The 27,442-nt window shown below is 42.7% G+C and overlaps 1 protein-coding gene across 2 annotated transcripts in view; it reads left to right on the top strand.

The window, feature by feature from the left end:
• Positions 1-26,728, top strand: part of PRUNE1 (prune exopolyphosphatase 1) — an 81,208-nt gene extending 54,480 nt beyond the window's left edge. For both annotated transcript variants that reach the window (XM_069218510.1, XM_069218509.1), the window contains exons 4-8: positions 5,073-5,257; positions 8,539-8,697; positions 8,923-9,017; positions 10,100-10,258; positions 15,810-26,728. In XM_069218510.1, the coding sequence (XP_069074611.1) occupies positions 5,073-5,257; positions 8,539-8,697; positions 8,923-9,017; positions 10,100-10,258; positions 15,810-16,364 (1,153 nt within the window). In that variant the 3' untranslated portion in view covers positions 16,365-26,728. The remainder of the gene's footprint in view (positions 1-5,072; positions 5,258-8,538; positions 8,698-8,922; positions 9,018-10,099; positions 10,259-15,809) is intronic.
• The last annotated feature ends 714 nt before the right edge of the window (positions 26,729-27,442 follow it).

Raw genomic sequence — 27,442 nt, 5'->3', positions numbered from 1 at the left:
TTCCTCAATTTGACTTTGCCCCTCTCTAACCTATCCTACCTTATCCGAGCGCACATCGTCGCCTCGTCTTAGCTCCCAGCTCGCTACACTACACCCTCGCACAGGCTGCTTCCCACAACCTCGCTTCCGCAGCCTCCTTCACCTTCCCATGGCATGGACACCTGGTCCTGCTATCAAATGAAATGGCCCATAGCCTAGACCTCCAGGACGAGGCACTTCTATGTGCCTCTCCCTCTCTCGGCCTCACTACCGGACCCTTCCCTCCCATCCCTAGTCCCTCTGCAGTAGGAAGTTCGGATCAACTGACCGTCGGTTTTACCCCCGCGGCCCATGACTGGTTAACACAAACTCTGAACTGTGTCAGGGTACGGGATCCTCCAATCCCTAGGTCAATATGCACCTGGCCTGAACCAACATCCTAGTGGCCCAGCAGCGACCTGTCCCTTGCCAGACAGCAGCACCCCTGCAAAGGGGATCATCCCCACCACTGCATCCCGCCTTCACTTTTTAAGGGTCAATTGATGGTCAATTGTGCTCTGTTAATTTTTTCTATGTATTGACTCACAGCAGGTTACACTGTGTATCTGTATACAGTCTTGTTATACTTATAAAAAATTAGAACAAAAATGGTGGAGAGTCAGCGATACTCGCTAATTGGTGCAAACAAAAAAACAAAGTTGGGGAACTGCAGAATGAGGAATGGAAGGGACAAGTAAGTCATCTAAGGGCAGCTTGGGTTTCTGGACTCCTACATATGATATTGACAAGTGGAATGGGTTTCCGCAGTATGATATGGGGCAGTAATGCATTCAGTTATTTGAGTATTACCGAAATATGGATGGGCTTTCCATTTGCAATCCTTGCTTCACCTTCACCCATGATTTTAAGTTTCTGCCTGTTTCCCCGCAGTTTGTTATAGATCTCAGAGGTGTCCTACTCTAAGATCACCTAGAAAGGCACCTTGTGGTCCATGGACATTTCTTAAGGTGACAGATCTTGAGAACACTTTGAATGAAGATACTGGTAGATACATGGGTGACATCTTTAAAGTGGCTTAGATTTTCCTCAAGAGCCCTTAAATGCACCCAAAACAAAAAGCTTGTGGTTGATTTACCTTGAACCGTGGTTCCATCTACTCTGCGGCCAAGGACAATTTACAGTGAGGTGTAGTTCAAATTACAGCGACCCGTATGCCGATTACAAGCCTTATGTTGATCTTCAGTAATACTTGGATCCATTTACCATGTGTCTTGGGCCAGCTTATGTTGAACCTTAGATCCAGAGCCTTTGGTCATTGTACAGTTGAGGGATAGATTAATTTATTGAACCATGGGTTGATTTACCATGACCCTCGGATTGATTGTGCTTTGTCTCCTTTTACTGGGAGACTTTGGTCGATTTACCGTAAGCATTGGGTTGATTTTACCATAAGCATTGGTTGATTTACAGTGAGGCTCTGAATCGAATTACCATAAGTGTTGGGTCGATTTACACTGAGCCTTATATCCATTTGCAATGAAGCTTGTTTGAGCCTTGTATCCATCTACGGTGAGCCTTGTGACAATTTACTTTAGGCATTGGGTATGATTTATAGTGAGCCCTGGGTACATTTACAGCGTTGGCACAGCCAGGAGCTTAAAAGCTCGCTTTGAAGACCTTCGCTGAGGTTGAGTACTTTAAGTAGCAAGAAGCAGAACCCATTTACTTTCAAGCAGCAGAAGACAAGTGTTACGTCAGGAAAAGTAATGTAGCCTCGGTTTATTCATTATTTTTTTATTACAGAAATTGACCTTGAAAACATGTTGTAATCTGAGAAATTCTTTTCACATGATACGTGGGTGTTTACAAAGGAGTTCTTACTTTATTGTGGAATTAATTACTTTTTTCATTGAATACTTTGTTCATATATGTTAATTAGATTGTCTCCCCATACATATTACAACTTATTAACTGATGTGTGATTTCATCAGTGATGTTGCCTTTTCTCAAATGTAAGAGGTGGTGTTATAAGTGATGTCCAGAACGGTGCTGTTCAGCGCTGTAGGAAGGTGCCCTCTTTCATTGTTACTCCCATTTTCGGCCTGTTGTCAGTGTGTTTGACTGTGTTCACTGGAATCCTGCTAACCAGGACCCCAGTGATTATACTCTCTCCCTTCTAACTTTGTTACTTGTATCATTTCACCCCACATTTGGCAAACTGCTGCCCCAATGTAAGTCCCTAGTATATGGTACCCAAGGCTTTGGGGTAACAGAGGATCCCTATGGGCTGCAGCATGTATTATGCCACCCATGGGGAGCTCATGCAACATGTTACTGCAGCCTGTGTGAAAGCGTGCATGCACCCTTTTCACTACTGGTCACTGCACCAGGTCACTGTAAGTCACCCCTATGGCAGGCCCTCCTAGCCCAGAGGGCAGGGTGAGGGCGCCCCTGCACTAGCAGAGGTGCCCCTACTAACTCCAGTTCCATTTTCCTGGACTTCGTGAGTGCAGGGATGCCATTTTATGCGTGTACTGGACAGGTCACTACCTATGTCCAGCTAATTATGGTAACTCAGAACCTAGGCATGTTTGGTATCAAACATGTTGGAATCATACCCCAATACTGTTACCAGTATTGGAAGTATGATTCCATGCACTCTGGGGGCTCCTTAGAGGACCCCCAGCATTGCTCCTACCAGCCTTCTGGGGTTTTCTGGGCAGCCCAAGCTGCTGCCAAGCCCAGAAGGGAGAACAAAGGTTTTCCTTTGGGAGAGGGGGGTAACACCCTCTCCCTTTGTAAATAGGTGTTACATGGCTTGGGAGGGGTAGCCTTCCCAAGCCACTGATAGGCTTTGCTGCCATCAGCGCATAAATCAGTCTACACTGGTTTAGGGACCTCCAGTCCCTGCTCTGGCGCGAAACTTGTCAATTGAAAGGGGAGTGACCACTCCCCTGTCCAACACCAGTTCAGGGGTATTGCCCAGAGCTCCTCTAGAGGGTCCCTGGGTTCTGCCATCTTGAATCCAAGGTTGTCAGGCGCCTCTAGCAGCATCTGAGTGGCCAGGTCAGGCAGGTGATGCCGGAGCCCTCACCTGGCTAGGTGACCAATCCCCCTTTCAGGGCTATTTTGGGTCTCTCTCTTGGGTGGGTCCTCAGATTCGTCTTTCAAGATTCCAGCAGGACTCCTCTGCAACCTCTACTTTGACTTCTAGCCACTGCGACTGGACCCTCAAGGAACCAATAATCTGCATCCATGATGAAGACTATGCTTGCAACATTGTTTCCACGGCTCCTTCCAGCTTCTACCACGTCTCCCTGGCTCTGCACCCTCTGAGGGCGGCAAGCCATCAGTCTGCATGAGAAGGAAGAAGGAATCACTCCTCTGCATCCACAGGCACCAACTGCAACGATGACCGGCTGCGTGGTTCTCCTTTCATCCTGAGCTGCGTGGATCCTGCATCATTGGTGGTGGTCCAGAGTAGTCCTCTTGGTCCTCACTGCCAGCTGTCCATATTTGGTGGAGGTAAGCCCTTGCCTTCCCATGCAGGACAGTACCCCCGTGCACCGCCTCACTTGCAGCTTCCAAGGCTTGTTTGCATCTCCTCCAAAGGATCTTCAAGCTCCACATAGCCCCAGCCCTCAGCACCCTTTCCTGCAACGCACAGCCCTCAGCATGCTTCTGCTGCATCGTGGGACCCTTCTTCAGTTGTGCTGCGTGAGCTCCTCTGTGACTCCTAGTTCCTCATCCAGTGGGTCTCCTGTGGGGGCTGCATCTTCTTCTTTGGACTCTCTGCCTTGCTGAAGGCCCCTCTTGAACCTCCCCCCCCCCCCCCCCCCCCCCTTGTGGGTTGAGTACTCCTGAACCTTGCTAGTCCTCGGCAGCTCCACTTTTGCTTCACCGTGACTTCTGCCTTTGCCAAGGCTTGTTGGTGGCTTTTCCACGCCACTGACCGACTACAATCATCCAGCTGGCGTGGGACATTAACTGCATCCTCCAGGAACTCTTCACCTGCTGTAGGGCTGCATTCCTGACTGTCTTTGTCCTACTGTCAACCAACTCCTGCAACCACAGCTGGGTGGGTAGTAGTTCCTGCTCCACCTGGACTCTCCTGTGACTTCTGGACTTAGTCCCCTTCTTCCACAGCTCTTCCTCTTCAGGAATCCACCCCTGGTTTCTTGCAGTCTTGTCTGGGTGTTGCATTTTCTTCTTTTCCTTCCTTTTCGGTGGTTTGGGGAAAATCAAGCAACTTACTCCTTTCTTTCTGGTTGCTAGGGAGCACTGTGGTACTTAGCTTTGGTTTTCCTAGTGCCACCAGCTTTCCTAGTACCACCAGCTCTCTACACATTCCATTTACCTACGTGGGGGTTCTGTGTTCGCTTTCAATTTTTTAGCATATGGTTTTGGCTCCCCCTAGGGTCACTATTGTCTATCTGCATTTGCACTGTTTTCTATCACTTTCTATGCCTATTGCTGATAACTAATGTAAATAATTAGTTTGTTTACTTACCTCCTATTGGGGGGTTGCCCCTCTAGTACTTTTTGGTATTGTGTCAGTAAAATAAAGTCCCTTTATATTTGTAACGCTGAATGTTTTCTTTCATGTGTGTAAGGGCTGTGTGCTACAGTGGTATTGCATGAGCTTTGCATGTCTCCTAGATAAGCCTTGGCTGCTCATCCACAGCTACCTCTAGAGAGCCTGGCTTCTAGACACTGCCTACACTACACTTATAGGGGACACCTGGACCTAGTATTAGGTGTAAGTACCTCAGGTACCCACCACACACCACTCCAGCTTCCACAAGCGCATCATCTCATAGACTTCATATTCCGCAAGGTCATGGAAGCCATTGCAGTGGATTTGGGTTGTCCTTGATGACATAGAAGATGTCAGTGATGTCAATAGCTTTTTCATTCATTTCATGGATTACATTGTCAGCAATATGTTCGAGAGCACTTTCATGATTGAGGTTGGCAGTGATGTTACGGTTGGCCTCGTACTGTATCTGTGAAGTATGTAATTGCCTCAGATAGCGCTCACACTCTTATGCCTGTTGTAAATGTAAGAAATGCATTTATTTGTATTTCAAAAGGGAGGATGAATCCCTGGAAGAGGCTGTGACGGAGGTGATCGACCATCATGCCCTTGAAATGAGGGCTTCATCCGCTTGCAAAGTCACTGTGGAGCCGGTGGGATCATGTACCACTCTGGTGGCAGAGAGGATCTTTAAAGGGGCACCACATCTCCTGGACACTCAAGTGGCATCATTGTTGCACGGTAGGCATCTTGTCATAGTTGGCCATTTTATACGATTTGGCAATGGGTAATTTGTGCAACTGACTGTAGGGACCGAAAATCCACAACCTGCTTGCCTTGGCTAGGAAACTGTTTTGCATTCTAAAAATTATCAGAGCAGCTCAAAGGATTCTTTATATCCAGAAGTGAAACAGAACCAAAACCAATAAGGCTTCCTAAAAAGGTTGTACTCAGTGCTTAAATTAAGCCAGTGGTTTCCGATGCTCGGTAAAGTCACTTAATTGCCAACACCTGTACTTATGACAGTCTGCCACATGGTGGCGCTGTTAGACTAAATTAAAGATGAGCACACAAATAAACACTTAAATAATACCTGCTGCCTAAGCTATTCTCATAGATTTGGGGGCCTAAAATAATAAGAATTGTCACTCTTGTAAGAGTGTTATGGTTTGTAGCTGTGTTGGTACTGTCATTGGCAGCACTGGCAGGGGTAACAGGTGATGCAAGCTGCAATGGCCTCCTGTGGAGAGCTTGATACATATCTTTTTACAAATTAAGCACTGGTTGTACAGAAGTTATGAGATGTCCGCAAAGCTTGTAGTTCCACCCCTGAATGGAACCTGTGATTCAACCTTTCAGACACTTGCCTCTGTTGTAGAATGTGCTGACTCCACAGCATTTGACTGGGACATGCAAGTAATATCTCCTTTTAATGCTTTGTACGTACAAATACCTCCTTACAGTAGATGCTTTCATGTTGCATTATTGTATAAATCTAGCGTATTAAGTGAGGAGACATACGTTTATCTCTGTCAGATCTTCTCCAGTCTGATCCTTTGAATCCACTGTACAATTATCAGTAATTGTGTACTTTGTGACGCAAGTAACGGTGGGTGGCCATTGGGTGCTAAGTTGGGGCAAGCTCATTTCAAAGAAGTATTTCAGTTTGAGGTATTAATGTGCATGCAGTATTTTAATAAAAGTCTGGTATTTTCGATGCATATAATTTTTTAATTTCAAGATTACTTTTTTGTATGCACATATTAAAAGCGATTTATAGACTTATGTACCTTGGGGGTAGATTGAAAGTGTTCCACAATGTTAAGACTAACAAGGAAGAGAGACGGTGTGCACCCTTCATGCAATTTCTTAAATAGCAGAACGATTGCAAAGAAAAATTATTAAAATGTATTTCAATGGAGGAAATGTTTCTCAACCATTTCTTAATTTTTTTAAATGCCTGTTATGTGTGACAATTTGCTGCTATCCATGTCTAGACACCTGTATAGAATGGAAAATCAGTTTCCAACAATCCAAGACTTAAGGTGGTATTTTAAAGCACTGTCTCTAAGGAACTTAGAAAGGGGTCAAAGTTGCCTCCTTCTCCATGGGTCTCTAACTTCATATAATATGGCCTCCACTAAAACTGCTGCACAATTGAGTGTATCGCACATTTGGGCCAGGCAGGATGTATTCATAGTAGACATAAGACTCTCAGAAGTCTAGGAGGAACCTCATGTGTGTCCTTTATTGTGAAGAGGCCTTTTACTGGACCTCAGAATCAGGGCCAACTTTTGCCATTAGCGAGCTGGACTCAGGCCCTGGGCTCCTATCTTCAGAGGGGCAGAAATAACTTTCTCGCTTAAGGCCATGCAAACAGTAACACTCTTCTCACTGGGCACCTATTATTCTGTATAAAATGCGCTGCTTTTAATCATTGTTATTCCTATGTGCTGTTTTTAATACTGTCACCCGCCTTCTTTTGCCTCCCATTTCGTGCTCAGTCCCTGCCGCAATGTCACCACACAATGCCCACCTTCAAAACAAACAGCTTGGCACTCAGTTACAGAACTACGTTGTGAGTGTAAGGAATTAGTTGGTGGAGTTATGCAGATATTTGTGTTCAAAGGCCAGTCATTAGCGGGGACCGACCTGTGAGCACAAAAGGGACCTCCTTTCTGTCTTAATTTGTTCACTAGCAGCAGGCAAGGGTGCCAAATTGCTTCCCGCTCAGAACACTAACCGATCAAGGGTCGACTCTGCTCAGAAGGAGGCCTGGTGCGGGCGGGATCAGGCACATTGCGCTGCTCGCACTGATTTTGAGAGTCATAAGCTTCTTCGGCGCTGTAAAATCAGCACAAAAGGCACCACGGTGCGCGCCGGAGGGCGCTGTTCCTTTCTGCTGCTTGAGTAGATTTTCTACTTGAGCTGCAGCTTTTTCAAGGCAAATGGTCGCAACATGCCGCGACCACCTGCATTGAGAAATCCCGCCGGGAAGCTTTCTAGCACCCAAAAATGGCACAAAAGAAAGTAAATTCTCACTCACTTAATATTGGAGAGCCGCATGTGTGGAAAAAAACTCCGCCACGCTGCGATTGGCGGAGTTTCGCTGGAACATTGTGCTGGGCATAACTCTGCTGGCAGAGTGGAATTTTTCACCCACCCATACTCAGAAGGTAATTTAGAAACGACAGAAAATGTACAATTTGAGCGCATCAGATTAGTAAGCAGTGCACGTATGTGCAAAGAAGAAACACCTTAATTCTGGTCAAGGCAGCAATGTTTCCAGGGGTTGTAGCCGCCTTTCCAGGGTGTTCAGAATTCAGTCATATGACAGTAATCAAACTAGACTCCTTCTGATGCTTCATTGGAAACTTGACTAAAAGTGCAACTCATCCTGGCACTGACATCCTGAAGATTTCTTTTCAGAACAGAATCTTTTTGCCAGTAGCAAATATTCAGAACGAACTGTCCGCAAGTGATGTTTCATTCACAATAGTCATGATAGTCGAGATTTAGTTTGCGGGGGGGGGGGGGATGGGGGGGTTACAGGAATGCTAACAATTAATTCTGATACTTTTTCCTAACTGCATTAACAAACAATTTATTTCATGTTGTTGCATTTTAATCTTTATTTAAATGTATTTGTTGATTTATGAGGCAATTATTTCTACCAGAAATTATGGAAATACGTTAGGTCATTGACAGTGAAATTGTTACATACACAGGTGGAACAATGCAGTGATAATATCTGTATTAGGGATCGTGCCATTATCCACCTCCAGTTATTTTCTAGATAACTTAATGTCAGCTTCTGTGCATGAGCACAGTAATCTTTTCATTACAGTCCTATGGAAGAGTCCATCGTTAAATTATTATTATTTTTTTAAATACAACTTTGGGATTTCATATTTAATTGTCACACCTTATGCTTGACCTGTGTCCTAAAACATGCAAATATGCACATTTGAGAATAGAAGGAAATATTATTTGTTGCGATTTTTTTCATTTTTCCCTTCAAGGGACAATCGTTCTAGATTGTGTTAATATGACGCCAGCTGCAGGGAAGGTGACCCCGAAAGACACGGAATGTGTTACTCTTTTGGAGTCCAGGTTTCCCAGTCTCCCACGGAGGGATGTCATCTTTGACCGCCTTCAGAAAGCCAAGTTTGATGTTACAGGTACCGTTTCCATTTTATGTTGTCCCTCTGTTGGACTGGTTATAAATGAGGTATTTGCTGATAGCCAAGACACGCTGAATTTCTTCTGCAAGACTGAACAAGATTCAGCGAGTTTGGGTACCAGTAGATGTCCTCAACGCCTAAACATCTCGGGCACCCGCTTCTCTGCCCATGAAACAGATACTTTTAACCATCCTTGAACGTGTGAATGTTCTTGTTTTGTAGGCCTCACCACTGAGCAGATGCTGAGAAAAGACCTGAAAGCGTTGAACAGTCGAGAGATCAGTCTCGCCATCAGTGCCATCTACAAGACCCTGGAGGTGGGCGATTCTTCTGTGGGTGCTTTGCCATTCCCAGCAGCTTCAAGGACTAAGATCAGTGGGGGCATATGAACACACCCCAATGCCACTCCTGGCGCTGAGGGCGCAAATGCATTTAGTTCACTGAATGACAGAGTATGCAAATGCAAAATGCTTGTTTGTGTTTTTGTTGTGTTTATTTAAAAACATTTTTTACTGCAATGTAATAACCTCCTTTTGTGATTCGGAAAAGGGATGGTAACTAATCCATAATGTATTTCCATACAAACACATTTCTTTATTTTCCTCTTAAGGAACATGTGCTGCTTAAAAAAAGTATGTTTCATGTTTTGGAATGCCACCATCGCCGTTCTTGTAGCCATTTACAGAGGTTCGTAAAAGCCGCAACATGCAATCATCCATAACTGAATATTTTGTAATGTGACCTGTCAGTTCATAGGTCGCATCATAAAATGGAAAAACAGTTCACAGAAAGTCAGTGTGCAGTTTGCAACCACTGTTTGCGATGGGTCTATTCGTGCACAGCCGTTTACCGACATTCCTGCCCTCCAGCTAATGTAGGTCTGAATACAACCATCCTTCTGGCTCCAATTGGAAAGAGCAATGGCTGTTTCCCTAGAGCTTGTAGAAAACAACTCAGGATCACTTTTTTTTGCCAGCAACCAAACCTGCCAGCTTTCAGAAAACAAACGAAGACTAAACTATTCTGTCAGCATCTGGTCCTTCACAAGACATCTCAAAAATTTCTCTATAAACACACACAATACCAGCCATCAGAAAAAAGCTTAAACTTCAACTGTTTCCAGTACCCAACCTATAGACATTCCCAAGAAACAATTCAAGATTTGCTTCTTCCTCCAGTACTCATAAAATGGTCCTTCCAGCATGCCTACCTCCTTCCCTTCAGAAAATAAATTAAGACCCTCTCTTATCATCTAACCTGCCATGCACTAGAAAACACCTGGCCCACCAACATCTGGAGCATTCACAGGAACGCTGTCTTGTTGCTCGAATGTATAGGAATTGTGCTGTTGAATTGCTCATCACCTGTGATGTTTGTTGATTTCTGTTTATCATTGCAGGTCTTCCTACAGCCACCTGATCTTCAGCAGGAGCTTTCACATTTCTGTCAGACACATGGATACAGTGTGTGGGTTGGCATGGCCATCGCTTTCAGTGACCAGGGGGAGCCTCAGAGGCAGCTAGCAGTGTACAGTCCTGACGGGCATCTCCGCAAACTGGTGAGTTTGATTTATCTGTAAACTTTTGCCAGAGCTTGCGGTTGTGGACATCCGTATGAAAATAATTTTGTTACGTCTGTAACCAAGCTGGACGACTTTCAGATGTGGCCAGATTTCTCCCTGCCATCAGGTCTACACTGATTGCCAGAGGAAGGCAGATGTATTTGGAAATACTACATTGTACAAACTTGGTCTTTGGGCAAATAGGGTCCACCTTAATTCTGGAGAACTCGACCTGTTTGTATCTAGCAAAATTATCCAATCCACCCCAAAGACTGTCAGAGATCCATTCTCACAAGGCCATGAATTCTGGAGGTTGAGCTTCCTCATCTTCCTTGTGACATCAGTAACAGCTTAGGTCCTCGTTATGAGTGCCTACAGTTATTTCACATGGATAATTAAATGCTGAAATCTCTATATAAAGACCAGCGGAAGACCCGGGCAAGCCGAGTGTAAATACTGACTTACTCATGCCTTGCCACAGAAACCTGTAACTCTTGTTTGTTATTCCCTGTTTCCCAAGAATTACCAGAACTGGGGAAATAATGAGGACTTTTCTGGGGGATTCGCAGTGAGGCTAATTTTCTCTTTTAAATACTTTATTTATCTTCTTCATCAATGACTGGGGTAATGAGCTTCTTCAAACTCAAAGGATCCAACTATATCACCCTCCATTCAACACCGGTACCCACTTTTTGGTGTGGCCAAGAAGTCTTAAGAAGAACATCTGCACTATACAAGTAGTAGATTAGTCTATAATATGAGCCGTCATCAGGCAGGCAATATAAAGGTTCTAGGGGTTTCTGCCCCGGCCGGCTGTTAGGTTGTACACACTTTTTACGTTTAGGCTGATGGTCACTCATGAAGCAAGTAGCTCTGCAAGCTTGAATTTGTGATTTAATTCCAGTATTATACCATAGTCATGTGCATTTTCTTGCCAAGTTTTAGTTTCTAAAAATTAACTTCATAAGTCACCCGTGGATACTGGTGCCAAAAGTTGATATTTGTATCGCACTACTGACAGTCACAACTTCGGTGCAATGGTTGTATTTTGACTGTCGCTCATTAACATGGTCGCAAGTTCACTCTTTGTTGCTTGAGAAATGTGAGCATTCTGCGCTCTTGCAGGTACAGCTTAGAGGCCTCTCTGGATCATCTTCTCTCAGATAAAATTTAAATCATAGGTAAGAAGATATCTCTGTTGCGTTTCCTCCATGTTTGAGTGACGCTCAATTAGAATACCGTTCGACTGCAGCTTTCAGAGGACGGTGCCAGGGGATTCATGGAGTTAATCACTGTCACCTCTCAGACCTGATAAGAGGTTCAGGAAAGTACTGCCACATACTCTTTAATTTTTTTTTATATACAACCTCTGCACTGGGTTTCACGTGTCATGCACCCCCATATGAAAAACCTTATATGGATTGTGTCCGCTAGCAAGGGTCATATTCCCATCAATAGGGGATAGTGTGCATTGCTTCTCAGGACATTATGCTTGTTGGAGACTGCAGACAAGATATCTCACACATCGTGTCATTGACACACTGCACGGTATATCCCTTGCACAACACCTCATGCAGGGTGTACCCATTGTAACACATTGCAAAGGCCATGTCGCCCCCATACAGGACTCCTCTTGAGTCCTAACCCTTACCAAGGCACTGCACAAGTTATTGTTTTGAGTGCAGCCCTTAACAGGTGGCTGCACAAGTCCTGTTCCTTCTGCAAAATCAGACCAGATTATCTTTCCTACAAATTGCTTCACTATTGTTCCCGGTGCCAGACACCGCGCTGAGTCATGTTCCAGGTGCCATATATCTTTCAGGGTGTTTCTGTATTGTGAGACTCATACTGATTCAAGTCCCTAGCACCAGACGACATGCCAGGTTTCATCCTAAGCATCATGCCAGGCACTGGGCCAAGTTGTGTCACCAAGACAAAAAGTCGCAACTGAGTTTGCCTCCTTGAGTTCTGACACAATCAGTTCATACGTATCCACAACTATAGAAGAACTTGTGGCAAACATCTTTGGACCAGTTACTGCAGAACAAATTCACGGTCCATTCGGTTACGTGCTTTAGGGCTATAGTCAATAAACCTCCACACCAAATATTGTACACCTATTGTAATCCTCTTTACGGCTTACTATAGTTTGCTTCTGCATGTAATAAATAGGTGCTTGCAAAAGGAGTTTGAATAATTTCATAACTGATGTCATAAGGGTAGTTTTAGGTCCCTGCAAATCTATCCAGTATGGCCTCACATCAGCTTTTTTTGTTGTTGTTGTTGTTGCTATTTCAAATGAATTAAAAAGAGCGGGTAAATTCTTTCTATCACCCAGCCTCAGATTGGAAAGGGGATGGATGGAGAAGATGCTGACCTGTCTAACCTCACAGGGAGCAGGTTCTATAGACTTATTTTTAGGCAAAGATGACAAAAAGTTATGAAAAAACACATTTTATCAATATGGTAGTAGGAATCTGCTTTACATAACAAGATTTCACTATATAAACAATAAATCTGTCAACAGCAATACCCAATGTCTAACTTTACAACACATTTGTGCATCAGTGGACCACTGTAGTATAAAATGCTTCGGAATCCGGCCTTATTGTACGGCTTCTGGCGCAAGCACCATACAGTGGCTGTCACGGTTTGGCCCCTGTGTTCGAGAATTGGGAGGCTATGGTCCAGCGTCTTCCTTGACCGTTTCAAAGAGAGAACACGTTCACACAGTAAATTAGAGGACAGATCACTCACACTGCAGATCTTGGATGTTGCAGATCCCTAATCCTGTTATGGGTCTCACAATGTACTTTGTAAAAATCTGCATTGAACTATGGACTTGGCATGAAACAGTCTTAGCAGTGCCTCTGATCTTTTTTTTTTTTTAAACAGTTGCTGATGCAGCACAGCAACCTATGTACAGCTTCACATACATGGCAGTACCAAGCTCCTACTATGGCAGAGTCTCTAGGCAACTGGCCTCTCAGTAAAGCATACTGGTTAAACGCATCAGTAAAGTCCATTGAATTTCACGTATTAAACAAAGTCAGAGTGATGGTGACACCTATGCTGTCCTCTGAAATGCTAGAGGACCCCGGTGCACACAGCTTGTAGGCGGTGTGATAGCGCCTTAGTAATAAGGGATTTATAGCGATAAAGCCAAATGCCATCATGCAGATCATCTTCTTCTAGCACCAGTACTCAGTTCACCGTTCCAGCACCCTGAAGACCAGTCTCCTCAGCACACATTCCACAGTGCAAGGGGCTGCAAGAGAGCAGGACAACAAATCAAAAGGTACAAGCACTTAAGTACCACCTTGCATGTACGACTAAACAAAGCATGTGGTAGAATGAGCTACCACAAAACTTCAAGCGGAAAAAGTTTAAAAATTATATATTTTTTTAAAATGTTTTTCAATGTGATAAGTTGTTGGTTTCAAATACGAACAGTAACTCACTTGTTTTTTTCCTCCGGAGGCATAATCCTGTTACATTTTCATACCATTTTGGGATGTTTCTCTACAAGTCTGAATTCTCTGTAGATAGTGCAGGCGATTCAGCAACATTTTCTAGACTGAAATACTCTAAATACAGTGGTTGCAGTTGGATTTTTCATTACCTCATTTCACCAAGCCCAGAAGGGCTTTCGACCAATACTAGACACAGAACATGCTACTCAAGCTTGCCTTGAAAGGGATCCTCAGCATAACACGTCTCTAACTCTGCTATCTTGTGATGTGTGTTAAAATCTACTCTCGGCCAGTCTCCACCTCATACATTACTGAAACCATCAGGCTCGTTCTGGTCCTTCCAGCCACTTGTAGGACTTTTCAATAGGGCCATCTATGACAATCTTAGATCCACCTCTTGCTGCGTGAAGTCCAGATAGGACTAATGAAACCAATATTTTTTCTACTACATTACCCAGGCTCAAGATATTCAAGACACTCAGGCCTTCGCCTGCTGCCTTCTTTACCTACATCGACCACATCACCACCCACTGAGGCCACTGCCCACTGGTGTGTGTGTGTGTGTGTGTGTGTGTGTGTGTGTGTGTGTGTGTGTGTATATGATGCCCGTAAAATATCAGTTTTTATGTTGGTCCTTGTACAGTATAAGCCTATGAAGCTACATTCTAGATTCATTTAATCATTTCTTCTTTATATCAGCACCCCATCTGAAATTCAAATCTTATGTACATTTTGGAGTTACAAACAGGGCTTTTAGCGCAGACACAGTCAATTAGTGTTTGCACTCTGACCATATTAGTGCCAGCTAAGACATCTGTCCTACATGGTAGTAAAAAAGGTTTATGTTACAACCTGTCAATTGAAAAAGACAGGTGTGAAATTTCTCTCTGTGTTGGTTTGACAGCCTGTGTGTGTTTGTAACACGTCTAGGTGGCAGCTGCACACAAACATGAATGACTTGGGGCACCATTGCGCCCAAATGGAATGCTTTCAAGTTCAAGGAGTAGCCAACTTTGGTTAGTTAGCATTGCACTTATTTTATGCTATAAATTAATACTACTAAAAAAGCATGCAAGGGATGGTCACATCATTTCATTTAATTACTTAATGGCACTCCAAAGTGGACAAACCCTCTGTGAAGTCGGTTTCAAAGGGAGTCATGGGCCACTGTATTCCTTCCAGTCCTCAGAGGGCAGGATTACCCACTTTTTGAATTTTTACGATACTCTATTTTGCACTTGTCACCTCCAAGTTTTGGGTGATCAGCATAGGATGAAATATTGATGCATGCTTCCATAGGATCAACACTCCTCGGTGACATGACCATGTGTGAAGTGTTGCAGATATGGTACTAGTCTCCACTGATTCACCAGTACAGGAGATTCTGCCTCAAGCTTGATAATTCACAGGAATAACAAATACATCCCCCCAACCCCAGCTAAGAGGATCACTGCAGTGTGTTTCTCTTATCTGCATGGAGCTGGGGGAAAAAAACAAAACAGTCACAGTGGACACTTGTTGTTTGACATCAGAAGGGAGGACATCAGCAAAAACAAAATTAATTTGCCTCTGTAATGTGCTTGTACGTTGGAGGTGGTGGTCCAGAATAGTTAAAGAATAGTCAGAGAGCCTTAAGATTTTTTGTGTGCAAAAAAATGATTTTCTTATAGTTTGTTTGGATTTGCATACACATTCAAGATTTTGCTGAAAATGATTTGTTGTAAGTGTATTGTGGCAGAAGAATCCAGTCCTTACCATGCTTGCGATAATTCTTCGCACATAACTTGTCAGTTAATTTCAAGTTAATTTCATTGATTCAGATAGTGAATGTTCACTGTAGGCAGCATGCCAAAGTAAGCTTGGGTTGTGGGAACTAGTGCCCAGTGGCGCAACAGGCCTTTGAATCATTTCCATCCTCACCGACTTCAAGTGGTCAGAATCATGTACTTGAGGTCGGTGAAGTTCCTTCTTGGTTGAACATTCTTTAAGCTAGTGTTGCAAACATTCACTGATCAGGTTAAACCGCCTTGCTACTCTTTAAACTCATTCCTCTGTTTTGTGCTTTCCCACCCCAGGTATGCAGAGTATTGGAACAGGCTGAAGACCCTGATCTGAGGCTCACCCCACTGGACAGCCCCTTCAAAGACCTCCAGGCATACCAGCAAGGTAATACTGTTGCCTCGCGTAAGAAAGTCTTGCCAATTATCAAAAGCTTCTTGCGGGAAAGAGAGCGAAGAGAAGCATTGGCAGCAGCTACGCAACAGGATGTGCTGGATGGTAGCCACCCTCACGCCGCTGTAAAATGTCAGCCTAATATTAACTGGAGCTGCCGAAACCGTGGTGCCGGGGAACTGGGCTTGGACGATGAAGACGTGGAGGAATTTTCTGATCCATCCGAGACCTGCCTGGATGACAGCCAGAGATATAAAGCTTACTTTACTGGCTGCCGGACGCAAGTCGATGACGCCTCACTGGACGATGATGTCATCCTACCCCCCACCCCAATGAATAGCCTGGTGGAAGGTTCCCCGCTCGACAAGGGGCTTCCCAAACTGACTGCAGAGGCCCTGCTGGAAAAATTTAGCCAGATTACAGTGGCAGACTCAAACAGGAACAACAGGAAGAAATAGTTGTAGGAATATGAGCTTTGATGCAATAATATTTCATGTTCAGATGGTACTTTTTTATGGGAACTTACATTCGTGGTCTTGTCTGAGGTATATACTCATGATGGTTCTTTACAATTGCAGTACACTGACAATGCTGTTCAGCTAAAAAGCAGGTGGACTCCTAAAGGGGGTACCCTTCTTACTTGGCTTGGTAAAAATTTGTTAGCTTAAAGGTCTGGTTTCAAACTGTACAACAAGCCCACATTCTCATTCCGAATAGGCCACAGGCTTCCAACACTTTATAATTCATGTTTTCTTGTCGCCTTTAAATACAGTAAGCTCAGTAGTAAACCACCGGTGGCATCTGGTTCCGATACTCTTGCTGAACAGACCTTTTCGGGTGTAGCTTAATGCATGTGTTTTTTTTGTCGCCCCCCCCCCCCCCCCCCCGTAAAGTCTCCGCACATGTGCATGCTTCACAACCCTGAATCAAAGCACTGAAATTATTTTTCATATCTATACCTTTTCAGTAGCTTACACAGCTGCAGTGGGGGCAATTTCATTAAGTCGCCTTCGGAGTATAATTAAGTTAATTTAACTGAGTGGGACACTGATTGCGTATCTGTGTGAGAAGGATGTTACACTTGTTTGGTACCCCATAGATGACAGGTTGTGCCTTTTGGTGTGCTGGAGTTTGGTATCTCCATGTTATTGTTTTTGCTGCTACCACATTTTCTCATATGAAAGCTTAGCGACTGCATAGTTTTCTGATAGGTTGTTCAGCTTATTAACAAAGTGTTGGGCTTTCTGAAAACATTTCTGACTAAAGCCGTTGGACAGGCATCTTCATTGGCAGGGCTTAGTATGCACAGTTTTTTATGTGTATACCAAATGTATTGAGTCAATAAAGAAGTTGCTGGATCACACAAAAAGACGAGAAAGCATCCAAATCTTCTCTTCTGATCCAAATGGCAAATCTTGACTGGCCTCACGTTATTCTGATTCCCAGGTTCCCACGAGATCCTGAAAAATTGCTGAATTTTGTCTGGAGGATCGGGGAGCCTCTGGATGCCCCAAAATCTGCCACAGCACAGGACACGGGGATCTAGTGCTGAGAGAAAAGAGTGACCCTCTTAGTCTTCACTAAGAAACTTTTCCTGCACAATCATCTATGCTTGTGTTGGCAAAATTGGAGTTATACAAAGCATGCGTGCACTGCCTGCGACCCTATCAGTAAATTTATAAATGCAGCAGACCTAAACATGTCCCTTCTTCCAGCAGCAGAAACAAATCTGCACTGTGGTTTCAATTCCAAATTAATGATTGTGATAGTTGCTTAAGCCTGTTCCCAAATCATTCAGGTTTACAAAAGCCAAGTTTCGAACGTATTCAGGCAACACTGGTTAAGGCCATCAATGTCTGAAGTCTACCTGATGTCTTCATAAAGCATCTGCTGTTGAATTGAACCCCAAAGTCCTGGAGTCCGCCATCTCATATTCGACATTCTGAGCAATATGTTGCCAAAACTGTCCATTTGCATCAGCACCCTGTCCTTTGCTTCCAGAATGGTTGATTTTTGGGTTGGTAGCACTGAGAGATTAGTCAAGTAAACTCTAGAAAATCCAACTTTGTTCATTATAAATTTGAGAGCAGTAAAATAACGATTCTGACATGGAGACGTCTTGAGCGTGGAGATGAAATGATGACTGCCATGTAGACGTCATGTGCGAGCAGATGAAGTGATGATGTTGACATTGAGATGTCATGTGTGAGCAGATGAAATGATTATTCTGCCGTTCAGAAGAACATATACCCCCTGTTTGTGTCTCTGCACATGTTGCCACAGTGAAGGACAGATAGTGCCAAATATTTTACCGCACTTTCCATTACAGGCATTACATCATTAGAGCAACCACAGTATTTTGAGTTTGGTTTGACAAAAGCACATTTCCTTAATGCCGACAAATGAAACTGACCAAGGGAATGTGTCTAAAAGAACTCAAGAGCGGGACAATCGCCCTAGCAAAACAGCTCTTTTCGCCTGCTTCTCTGGATCTCGAGGAAGCTTTAGTATTGTATTCCTGGAGTGTTTGCGTAAATCCTGGAATAGTAATAGGAGCACTGCCAGCAGAATACATGTGTATCATTTGATTTTGGTGGCTGAGACACCTTCCCGATAAAATTATGTTTAAGCCAAGGTAAAGTGAAACATTTAAGTAGTTAAGTAGTTTAAATAGAAAATCAAGTGCAACTTAGGCCAAGCAGCAAGATCATCTGTGCAACCTTATGACTCTTTATGAAACGCAGCCATTGCTGGATAAACTGAGAGGAAGAGAAACATCTTTGAAGATCGACAGCACCTTGCAGTCCACATATTAGAGGATATTTCTGAAAAGAAAGGAGTCCCACCCCCCCCCGTCTTGAAATGATAGTATACTAGAAAGGAATGTAGTAATCTCCAGTTGTGGCAACACAAAAGGATGATGGACGGAGTGCTGAACAATGCAAACACTCACCTCCAGTCACAGATCTGGGTTTAATCCATCGTTCTTCTGCTCACTATGCCACCCCAGTTTGGGCCTAGCCGTATGCAAATCAGTCTTGACCCTGTTCCTCAGGGGAACAGTCCAGACCGAACTGCCAGGCCAGGTCCTCCCCGGACTGGAAACAAGCATCCTGGGACCGGTTTCAGGGTATCACTCTTCATCAGTTGTTGACAGGCCGAACACCTTCTTCCATTTTGTGCGTCCGGAAAACGGTGCTTCTGAAGACCTGACTGAAAGGGATAACACTGCCCCCACTACTACTCTTCTGGATAACAATCAGTAACATGAAGGATGCGGCCATTTGCCTCTTCAAATTTTACTTCCAGTAGGTAGAAAATCCGGAAAGCAGTTGGTTTGCTCTCTTTCTTAAATGGCTGAGTGGCACATGGGGAAGAACTGATTTCCTCTAATTCTTTGTCTTCTGGGTAGCATGAACCTGGTACACTCAGTTAGGGGGACAGTAGGGGCAAGATACCAGTACCCATCATGGAGCAAGAGAACACGAATGTTTGGGGTGGGATAATGCCTACATTACATCAACTGCTGATCTCACTGGATGTGGTATAAATGGCTGACTTCACAGTAATCCTTGTCTTACACTAGGATCTGTGGTTGTAAATTTTATTGCAACTTCTGAAATAAGATTGAAAATAGCATTGCCTTTCTGGGACAACAGAGGCTCCTCTGCGCAAATAAAGTGGAACCCCACCATTCCTTCAGTCCATTGAAAAGCCTTGTCTCGTTAGTTGACAGGGGAACAGTGCCTTGTGTAATTCATTACTCATTTTCACTGTCTGAAGCAGTTTGTAGAGGAAAAATGGGAGATTGACACAGCCCTCTTCCTGCAGATAAGACTGCTTTGTGCCTAGCTTTAGATATAGTATGAGACAAACAGTCAGCATTTCTCAGCTGAGTTAAACTTTGATAGATCCAGTGAAGGAAGCAGCTCCTTGTGTCTTTTTTGAGGCCTGGCCTGTACAAAATAGCATCTCCACCACCAAAGCTTGATAAACAAATATCTGCGTATAACCACCTACATATTAGTTTTGTGCCCAGGCAGTGTACTTTAACCAATGATTCTTTCACTGAATTATGTAATTTGGACATAACGGGTAGGAAACAGCAGTGATGGCGTTGCCCTCTTGGTAGTTGTGCAAGCCCAGCCCAGCCCCTGCACACACCTCCATGCTGCGTATGAGGAATGGTAGTAAGAGGTTACAGTGATGTTGTAGTTTGGTGTGGTAAAAATATCTTACTCAGAATTTCAACGAAAGAAATACATGTTAAAATTTCATTATAGTTTGATGAAAATGTCAGTTGAAATGTAACATTTGAAACTAAAAAAACAATGAAAGTCACCAATTATATTATACTGAGCTAACTACGACTAGTGCCCCACCATGCCCAGTGTTGTCATCAGTGATGTCATTTGAGATGTTATCAGTGATGTCATCAACAATGTCATTGAACATGTCATCAGTGATGCAGTGTGAGGTCACGAGCAGAGCACAAGTTCTGTTTAGCTCAGTAAAATGTAACTGGTGAATTTCTGTGGGGGTTTTTTGGTGTTTTTTTTTTTTAGTTTAAAATCTCACTTTTTGACTGCCATTTCACCCAACTATAATGTCACTTTAAGCTTTTGTTTTTCAATAAATATATACACACACACACACACACACACATATATATATATATATATATATAAAACATATACAGTACTGCCTAATGCTTCAACATGAAACAAATCCTATCAGAAAAGGGCCTTGAAGAGTGGAAAAGGAAATAGAAAGAAAACCCTGAAAAAATAAACTACCAGCAAATGACAATACCCTCCCCCGCGCCATGGCAGAATTTCCACAGTCCATCAGGGGCAGTCAGAGTCCTCCAGTAAGTTACTCGAAAAAAGATTATGCTTATTCTATCTGAGAAAATAAATAATGCTTCTCCTCCATTTTCAACCTCAGACATGCCAGGCAGCCTACAGGAGTTATCAGTCCTTTTGCCACTAGTTGACGTTTAATTTCAAGAATGACTTCTTCCTGACCAGGGTTATCTTGGTTGAAAAGAAAAGGAAAAGGATAAAAGACAGAATGGTTCACTGTGAAAACTCTGTCTCTCTATTTAGGGGATTCCATCACTACTATAAACATCCCGTCAAGCCTCTTGTTGCATCAAGACTTTTCTGCCTTGATGGGATAGGATATATAATGCACACACATTGTTGCTCGGTTGGTACATCAACACCTTAAGAAGCTCAGCTTGTGAAACAACCATCTGGAAATGGGGTGGGATCCCTTGAGTTTGATGGAAGGATTATTGTCCAATCTCTTGCTCTTTACAGCCATTCTAATAATCCCTTCCGTTGCATTACCTCTAAAGGCCTACAGATCTTACATCGCCGCTCCTGCCGCACCACCAACTTCTGCTCAAACTTCATACCTGGTATCCATACAGACAGGTTTTCACTTTAATAGCCATATTTTTTTTGAAGCTTCAATCCCTTTTGTTTTTCTGTTGTATCGGACCGCAGTTCGCTGGTGGACTGTGCTCCTTGCAAAAATTCTGCTGCCTTTTCTAAAGATTTGTGGTGTTATCTACCGAAAGAGTTTATCTTGACTATGAAGAAATCTTGCCTCCCCCTTGGCAATCTAACATAACGTTCCCCACTAATATTAAAGTACAACATGCAAGGGAATAAGTGCGCCTCCGAAGGGACTTAGACGTAGTCAGTCTGTAGGAATTGAGCAATGTAGAACACCTCTACATAGGCTGTTCTAAGGCGCAGGAACACCACCACCAGAGATTCTGCTCTTGATGGGATCATCGGTTACAGGTCAATGGTTGTCTGCTGGTGAGGAAAGGTTAACTGCCTCCATGTCTAGGTGCTCCACCCAGAGGTGCCATCTTGCCTGTCATATGGCTCCAGTTTTCCTGCTCTCACCTCTGGATTTCGCCTGAAACCTCTCTCCCAGCGCACCAGTCATTTGGCACCTCACCGACTGTGCCTGGGTAGCTCTCCAGGCAGCAGCATGCAGGATTACCATCCTGCATCTGTTATGATGTGACGTGTGCATCCGCATCCTTGAACCAGGTGGTGGAGACCACTGTTTCTCAGTCCACCAGATGAATGCAGACACCAAAATATGCTCCTACAGGGAAACGGCAAGGTGCCTGAGGGTCATGCCACAGGCATGGGACTGTCTCTAGAACGAAAATAAATGTGGCCACTTTGGGCTCCAGCCATCTGTCCCACCGTCAACTGTAAACTGATTTCGTAGCACAAAATAAATCTCATACTTACCCTCTATTGGAGCAATGAGACGGGAAGGTTATCGAAGATTGCTGCCTTAATCCAAGATGGCCACCATTTGTACAGTGATGGCAGGGATTTACAATCTGTCAGGAAGTCCGGAATACACAGTATCTTTAGTTTTAGCAGTCTTTCTATAGTATTTCCATGCTGTTGGGTTGCAGTTGAAGAGTTTAAGAAACACACATGCATGTATAATATATAAAGTGTTTTTATCTTGAATATGTAGGTGTTAACCTTATTGACTAATAAGTGTTTAGTGCCATAATTCGTATAAAAGCAAAAACGAAGTAGACTTTTGTTAATGTTTCTGCAGATTTGAAACCAGCATCATCTCATGCAGATTACGTAGGAAAGAGCTACAGCACTTAGCTCATAAAATGTACCGCACTTAGCTCATGTGGTTAGTGTTAGGCACTAGTTTAGCATTTTTCTCCCTATTTGAGCCAAAATCGCATTCAAATAAGGGTCACCTACAACTTCCAAGTTTGGCAGCATGCCAAAAGACGTGCATTTAGCGCTTTGAAGTTCTTACACTGCTAATTATGCGTTAGCAGCTGCCTGTCATAGCACTTAACTGTACCCTGCCATCAATGTGGGACCATGAGAACCATACAGGTGTGTTAAAAGCACAGTGGGTTAAGACCTTTTCTCAAAGACAGAAGTGTTCGGAAAGGCTATTCTGCAAGTCCCTAAGAACAATATACGTAGAAGTAGGTGCTTTCCAGTGATCATTCATCAGTGCCAGAAACATAATACACAACTTCTTTTTAATGAGGGGCTGGCGAAGCGTTGCATGACATGCAATTATTTCACAAATCCCATACCCTCATCAGAGACTTCTGAGAAATGCCTGCTCAGATTCTCATCTCTTTACTTTTGAAACCAGAAAAGGATCCTTCCGGCATGGTGAGCCCTCTTCAGGCTGAAAAGCTGGTTCAGGGCAGGCTGACACAGAGCACATAAATTAAAACTGAGAAAAGCCTCAAGCTGCCTGAATAATGGCAACAGAAAAAATACAGAAAAGGTGAGAACGGTTTGGGAATTTGCAAGTGTGGTTTTTGATGTCTACTAAGACAGCCCACAAACTGCCTGAGGTAGAACGGCACAAGAGGGGCAGTCAACTCAGGGAAGTCCAAAATATGCCCTGGGTAGTTTGACCCGTTAGGAAGCGGAGTTAAAAAAAAACATAAGCCCAAAAGAGCGATCAACCATCATATGTGGCAGTATCAAGGACGACTTCAAATTTCCAGTCCGGACGAAGCATCATGAGTAAAAGTAATAGAGGCCCAAAACTTTCTGAGGTAGGAAAGTCCGTCTAATGCCCCTGGGGCAAAATAAAGAGCAGCACTAAATTTCCAAGGATGAGATTGTGTAAGCAAGATTTTCAAGCCCAAATCTGCATCACTTTCCACTAGTGAAAATTTAAACAGTGATTTAACAAGAAGTAGCTGTAAACTGCCCTGCCTGGCAAATTTTACAAGCTTGTTATAAAGCCTATATTTTCCCAGTTTTGACACGACTTTGCTTACGGCTTTTGTATAATATGCGTCTAAACAGTTGGATTAGCCAGAAATGTTCATACCAGATCTGAAGGCAACGGATTTTGTCTCCTCTCTTTTTTGTGATGCTCTATTTGTTATTAGTGTAATTTGGTTGCCTCCACAGTGGCAGAAAAACAGCATCACCACCGTTGCACCAGCAGAAAAGTGTTCCTCGTTTCTCATTGAAACAGATTTTGTTAGAACTATTGTTGACAAAAGAATACACTGTCTTTAAAGTATTAGACAGTGATTGCTGCTGCAAAACTGCCCATAGATGATTTGTATTTGGGTTCAGATTTTGTGCCCACACAGTACAGTACAACCCAAGAAACCAATGTGCCAAGTATGACCATCCCCCGGACCACTGCTGTTATATTGAATTTGTTTCAGTCACAACAATAAATTGTTTCAAAATTGGGAAGCATGCTTAATTGGATGCAACCTAGATTTTCATGTTGACCATGGTACGTCATACTAGAGGTGTGAATCCACTAAGTGAGCTCTTGTCCTGCAGATTTAGTTTAGTGGTGGAAATGTGATCCCAGTAGAGGAGATGTTGTTTGATTGGAAAGATAAGCTGTAGTTTAAGAACGATCTGCTGAAGATACCGCCCACTCCTAGGGCTTTAGTGGTGGAACAATCCGTAGAAGGAAATTCCTGTCTACAAGATTTATTTTGCCTTCTAGTTGATATTTAACAGAGTAAAGAAGATGTTGTGATAGGAGGAGGTGCACTGGAATATTGAGACTTGGTTCATTTGAGGAGAAGTGGTCTGGTAGAGAAGTCGTGGTCGAGGAGACTTGATCTGTTGGAGGTAGTTTGCAGTAGAGGAGAGGAGAAAGGGTCCTGTGTAGAGCCTTGGTCCAATGAAGGATATTTCTTTCAGCGGTTCCAAAATTGCTCATTTTTGTGACCTTGCACCTGTAGCTGCCAAAACTAAGACACAGATTTACGTCAGTATTTAACAAGCAAATTTGCTGAAAACCCTGTCTAATGCCTGAATTGGGCAGATGTTGGTGCTTCATCAACAACTTAATACTTTTCGAAGCATTAAATCTGCTGTCCAGTTAACTCATGGCCAGCAGCCGCAAAGCAAGTAAAATGTCTTTGGGATAAACTGATTATATTTTGTCACTGAATGTATCTGTAGATTTGAAAATGCACATACTTGTGAGTATTTGAGCAAACAGGACATTTGCAACACTTCAAAACGTGTCTTTTTTGGTATATTTCCTTATTTTTCCACAATTCCAAACCAATGGTTACCATACGGCTCTGTGTTATTGAACACCTTGTTGCCAGTCTTGAGCTGTCAGTAAACAAAATTTTGCATTCTGGGAGTTGCAAACTCTGTGTGTTTTAGCTAACCAAATGAACTACAAGGACACAGACATGGGTACGATACTGCAGAATCGAAATTGTGATTGTTGAAAACGTAGACTTGTGTAATCATCCTAAATTCAGAATATGCCTGATCTCAATCTGACACAAATAGGAAAAAGCAAGGAGGTTGTTATGGTGAATATCGTAAATCCTAGTAATAATCGTTCTAAATGTATTCTTTGCTAACTGATCACACCATGTATCTACATTGTATGTGTCTATTGTTCCCATCACTGGACATCTGTCAAATCATGGCTGTTCTCGACCACTGCAGTGCCCACCTTGGTCGCCAGTGTATTACATTTCAAAGTTTGATTTTACATAAAATTGCTTATTTTCAGAGGGTAAGACTACGCATACTTTTTATTCACTCCTGCTGATATTTTAGAACTTTCCTCCCAGTTATGCATTGCTAGGAATCATATCTGTTGAAAGTTAGGCAGTTTTAGGCTGGATTTAAAACGGTCTTCCCCAAACATAACCTCATAGCAACCCTTGTGCAATATCTGGTTCTGTGACAGGGGTCGGAGTTAAAGTCAGCATTTCTGTAATGCTCGATTTCTGCTTTGAAAAGAAATTGAATCTTTGACCAGGAAAGACCGGCCAGTTATATTTACAGTTTCTCTAACCAGTTCTTTAAAAAAAAACTGGCGTCTTTAAAAGTTGATAATTTGAGTGCTGCTTTGCTTTTGCTGTTTTATATCTCGTTGATACTTTGTTGATGCCAAAAAAATTAAATTGAAGATGTTCATATTTACGTGACTAAAATTCTTCTTTCACACACGGAGACTAAATTTTTAAGGGTGGAGGATTTTTACATTTAGACTAAATTTAAAGGAGGGGGAAGTCTCTGTGAGACTGCTCTGTGGATAGCAGTTGCGGACAGACGTGTGGAAAACAAATATTTGTAGCCCGACAAGTGCTTAAAAAGGCTGGTAAGGTTAGTGCAATACAAATTATAGATTACTCATCTGACCAGACATAGTCAATTGCAAATTAGTCATTGACTTGATCTGTCCTCCGCCTGTTAGCCTTGCTGTGCACCTCTTGGTCAGGAATTCTCAATCTATCCAAACCAACACGTTCCCCTCTCATAGACAGGGCTGAGGCCACAAATGTTTTATATGAATCTTAATATACAATATTGTTTCATACTCAGGAGTTTGCCTAGGTGGCAATTATTCGATGGTAATGTATGAAGATGCAGTGATGATATGAGAAGCATATGGTACATAAAAATTAAAACAGTATGACGTGCTTTTCTGTACGAGAAGCCTAGATGCTTTGAATTCTGGAATTGAAACCTCATGGCCATGGCAAAGCCTTTTGGAGCTAATACTTGCCAGTTTGCTGCTGCGAAGTAATTTTTGAAGAATAATTTAATTTTAATAATTAACATCAGATATGATTTTTATTTTTATTGTGTGACGTGCTCTACAGCATTTAGGCTTAATGTAGCATTTGGTAACTTAGTTAATATATGCAGCACATGAAGAAATGGAATGTAAATATATACATATAAAGATTTTTGAATTAACCAAAAGATGTTTTTGTAATCCCAATATTTACACTCTAAGAATAAAAAAGCACTTCTTCACCTTGTTTCTCGTTTGAAAGTGTGTTGCTTTGTACGCCTAAAGGGAACTTTTTTTCCTATGTCTCATTTCTCAATAATGTCCCGTAAACTTTGTATGAAACCTCTTGAAAATGTTGTCACAATATTCTCCCATTAAAGATTTTTGCTAAAACAAAATCCAGCAAAAATGTAAATTGCAGGATTTTTCTTAAAGCAAAAATTTTTTTAAAAACTATTGATGTAGCAAATTATTTTGCCGGATAAAAACTGCAAAAAGTATATTTGCATTTTTTTCACCCAGATTTGTATTAAACACGACTATGTATAGCTCAAGAATGTTTTAGATCTGAAGCGAAAGCATGCATTACATGCTCTTGGTGGAAGAGACAGATAAAGGGCCACTGGAATTATGCATAGTTATAGTTTTCAAGCATCTGCAATCTAATCTCCCAGATGTGTAATTTGCAGAGTTCAACCAAAAAAAAGCTGACAGATCATATTTTCCTAAAGCTGCACAAGGAACGCTGCAGAGTGGCAAACCCTTTTCGAAGATTGATTACTCAATTTTTACTAGCTGATTGAGGTACTCTGGGATTAAAAGGACACTAATAAGGTGACACTTTTGCCAATACAGTATAAATATATGCGAAAATAACACAACAGCAAAATAATATTGCAACATAAATTGATGGCCATAAACTTTGGTCAACTTGGTTGCATAATTTTGCTGTACTTTGCAT

The sequence above is a fragment of the Pleurodeles waltl genome, chromosome 12, assembly GCF_031143425.1.
Source record: "Pleurodeles waltl isolate 20211129_DDA chromosome 12, aPleWal1.hap1.20221129, whole genome shotgun sequence".
Taxonomy (NCBI): domain Eukaryota; kingdom Metazoa; phylum Chordata; class Amphibia; order Caudata; family Salamandridae; genus Pleurodeles; species Pleurodeles waltl.
The sequence above is the reverse complement of the archived record's forward strand: the minus strand, read 5'-3'. Positions and strand labels throughout refer to the sequence as shown.